The sequence below is a fragment of the Dipteris shenzhenensis genome, chromosome 3 (genome assembly GCF_047967505.1).
Source record: "Dipteris shenzhenensis isolate YYH24624 ecotype China chromosome 3, Dip_SZ_1.0, whole genome shotgun sequence".
NCBI classification, from domain to species: Eukaryota; Viridiplantae; Streptophyta; class Polypodiopsida; order Gleicheniales; family Dipteridaceae; genus Dipteris; species Dipteris shenzhenensis.
This window is the reverse complement of record NC_141598.1, coordinates 28,869,506-28,871,984: the sequence shown is the minus strand read 5'-3', so window position 1 is coordinate 28,871,984 and position 2,479 is coordinate 28,869,506. Positions and strand designations below refer to the sequence as shown.

General features: G+C 42.7%; 1 protein-coding gene across 1 annotated transcript; it reads left to right on the top strand.

The window, feature by feature from the left end:
- Positions 1 to 665: 665 nt before the first annotated feature.
- LOC147903617 (uncharacterized) lies at positions 666 to 1,088 on the top strand. Its single transcript, XM_087372188.1, has one exon. The coding sequence runs from the start codon at positions 666 to 668 to the stop codon at positions 1,086 to 1,088; it is 423 nt and encodes a 140-aa protein (XP_087228314.1).
- The last annotated feature ends 1,391 nt before the right edge of the window (positions 1,089 to 2,479 follow it).

Below are 2,479 nucleotides of genomic sequence, written 5' to 3'. Positions count from 1 at the left end.
ATCCTCACACTCATACCTTCTCTAGCGCTTACCTCCTCCAAATGCATGCAATGATCACAAAAAAATGCAAGTGGTGCATTAAATAATCTTTGAACAAAGCGCATAACTTGAAAACACCCGATATGCATTAGAGCTGCAACCACTACAAAGAATATCAATGGCACAACCACATAACATGTAAAGGCAGTCAAATCTTCATTGCAAGACATGCAAATATAGATTTGACGTTCATGCAACACTGGACAGAACATTGAAAGTTGCATGCACCATCTAATAAACATGCCGTCTTCATAGAAAAATTCATTTTCTACAAATTAAAGAATTCTTGATTTTTCTCATTCTAAAAGGGTGCCTCGGCGTAGAAAAAATCATTTCTACAAATTAAATAATTCTTGATTCTTCTCATTCGGAATGGGTGCTGGCCTTAAAAGCCTTTGCTAGTGGCAGGGATAAAAGCTGGAGATTTTTAAAGAAAGGATAGCGAATTGAGAAAGCGAAATGCGTTAGAAAGCAAGCATTTGAGTAAAAGAAATGCAATATGTAAAAAAGCAAAGGTTTGAAGATAGATAAATAGAGGCTTTGGCTGTTCTTTACAAACCATTTCGTCGCTTTCCACAGAACTCTCCCAAGCTCTCAGACCCCCTTCCCCATCCCATAGCCCAACCATGTCCGTCTCCATCCTCGATGGCTCCACCATCCGTCACTTCGTCGAAGACGTCGACGCTTTTCACGCTGCCATCGACTTTCGCTTCCACCAGATCGACGCTAACCGTGACGGCTCCCTCTCCCGCTCTGAGCTCCGCCCCGCCTTGGAAGACATGCGCCTCATCGAATCGCACCTGGGTATGCCTGATAAGAAGACGCCCGATGAGCTGGACGCGCTGTATGACTCTGTGTTTGAGCAGTTCGATGTTGACCACGACGGCGTCGTAGACGCCGCGGAGTTCAGGTCGCAGATGAGGGACATATGGCTTGCTGTGGCGGACGGCTTGGGAGTTTGTCCTTTGCAGATGGTGATCGAAGAGGGCAGCATTTTGCAAGACGCACTGAAGCACGAGGAAGCCCATGTCCACACCTTGAAAATTTGACTCTCTTTGAGGGTGGCTGCTTAAGAACTTGAAATTTCAGTAGAGTGACAGGGCTAATTCATAATCTATAGTAAACAGAGACCTAATAACTTGTATCGAATTTATGTTGATGTGTTTGGAATGGCAGAAAAAGTACATACAATTTCATCGTTAGATGTTTTAATAAAATTTTCATATTTTCATGAGTTCGATAGCTTCACATTGTGTAAGACGAGGCTTCGGAACAAAATTTTGTACATAGAGCTTCGGAACAAAATTTTGTACATAGACAGAGGACATTGGACTTTTTGAATGGAGTTTTCTTGTAATGGGAGTAATTTGTAAACATGAAACTATGTACGCATATTATTTTGGCTTCGAAATAAAACTTTTATGCAGCAGGATTGTACATTACATGCCTGAACCAATTGCACAGCAACAAAAGCGTCAAGGCCATAGTTTGTTCTTTAGATGACTTTCGACGAAGGATAGAAAATTGGATGCATGGCCATTGCCTGCATGAAGGACATTAATATAATGCTGACGGACAATTGAACTCATTTTTTATGGAGAATGCAAACGATCAGGATCGTCGTATTTCGCGTACAAATCAAATTGAGCTCGGGTCCATGATTGATGATTGACGCACGGAAATAATATTGCCCTATATTACTTCTCTTCACGATGTAGGAAGCTTTTAGAATAGAAGCATGTGAGTGTGAGGAAGAATGACGATGCGAACAAAGGCAAAAGAGCAATCAAAGACGCAGTTGGACGACAGAGGTGGAGAACAACAAGACTGCGTGTGTATTGCATTATGGAGTTGCTCTTTTGTAAGAGGATACAAGTGAATATCAAGAACCTCAAGAACTGAGGGTGAGTCGAACAGACTCACCCAAACAACTAACTGACATCGGTACTCAATTGATATGGGATCTGGTAGCGGATGCTGACCAGATACCCTCACAATCCCTCCCTCAATTGAGAGGCGATGTAATCGGGACTAAGCCAATGCCAGTCCTTAGGAATACAAATCTATCTTTAGCAAATGCCTTTGTAAATAAGTTTATTGTCCAACCGCCAACATGCTTGCAGAGCAGTTGCAGTTCTTCGCGTTGAACTAAGTCGCGAACGTAGTGGTATTGTAATTCGACATACTTGCTGCATTTGTGTTGGCAACCATTTTTTGCAAGGCAGATGCATCCGTTGTTGTCGTTGTAGAGGATGGTGGAGGAGAATGTGATCCTCAAATTCTTTGACAAGTGTGGTGATCCACACATGCTCTTTTGATGCTTGACAGAGTTAGCTTCGGTGGAGGATAAAGCAATGGATCGTTGTTTAGTGCATGACCAGGAAATGGGGCCACCGCCAAGGATGAAGACATTGCCACTGGTGGATCGTCGATCATCATG

Coding starts and splice junctions, on each gene's coding strand:
- LOC147903617 (XM_087372188.1), top strand. CDS start 666: ATGTCCGTCTCCATCCTCGATGGCTCCACCATCCGTCACTTCGTCGAA.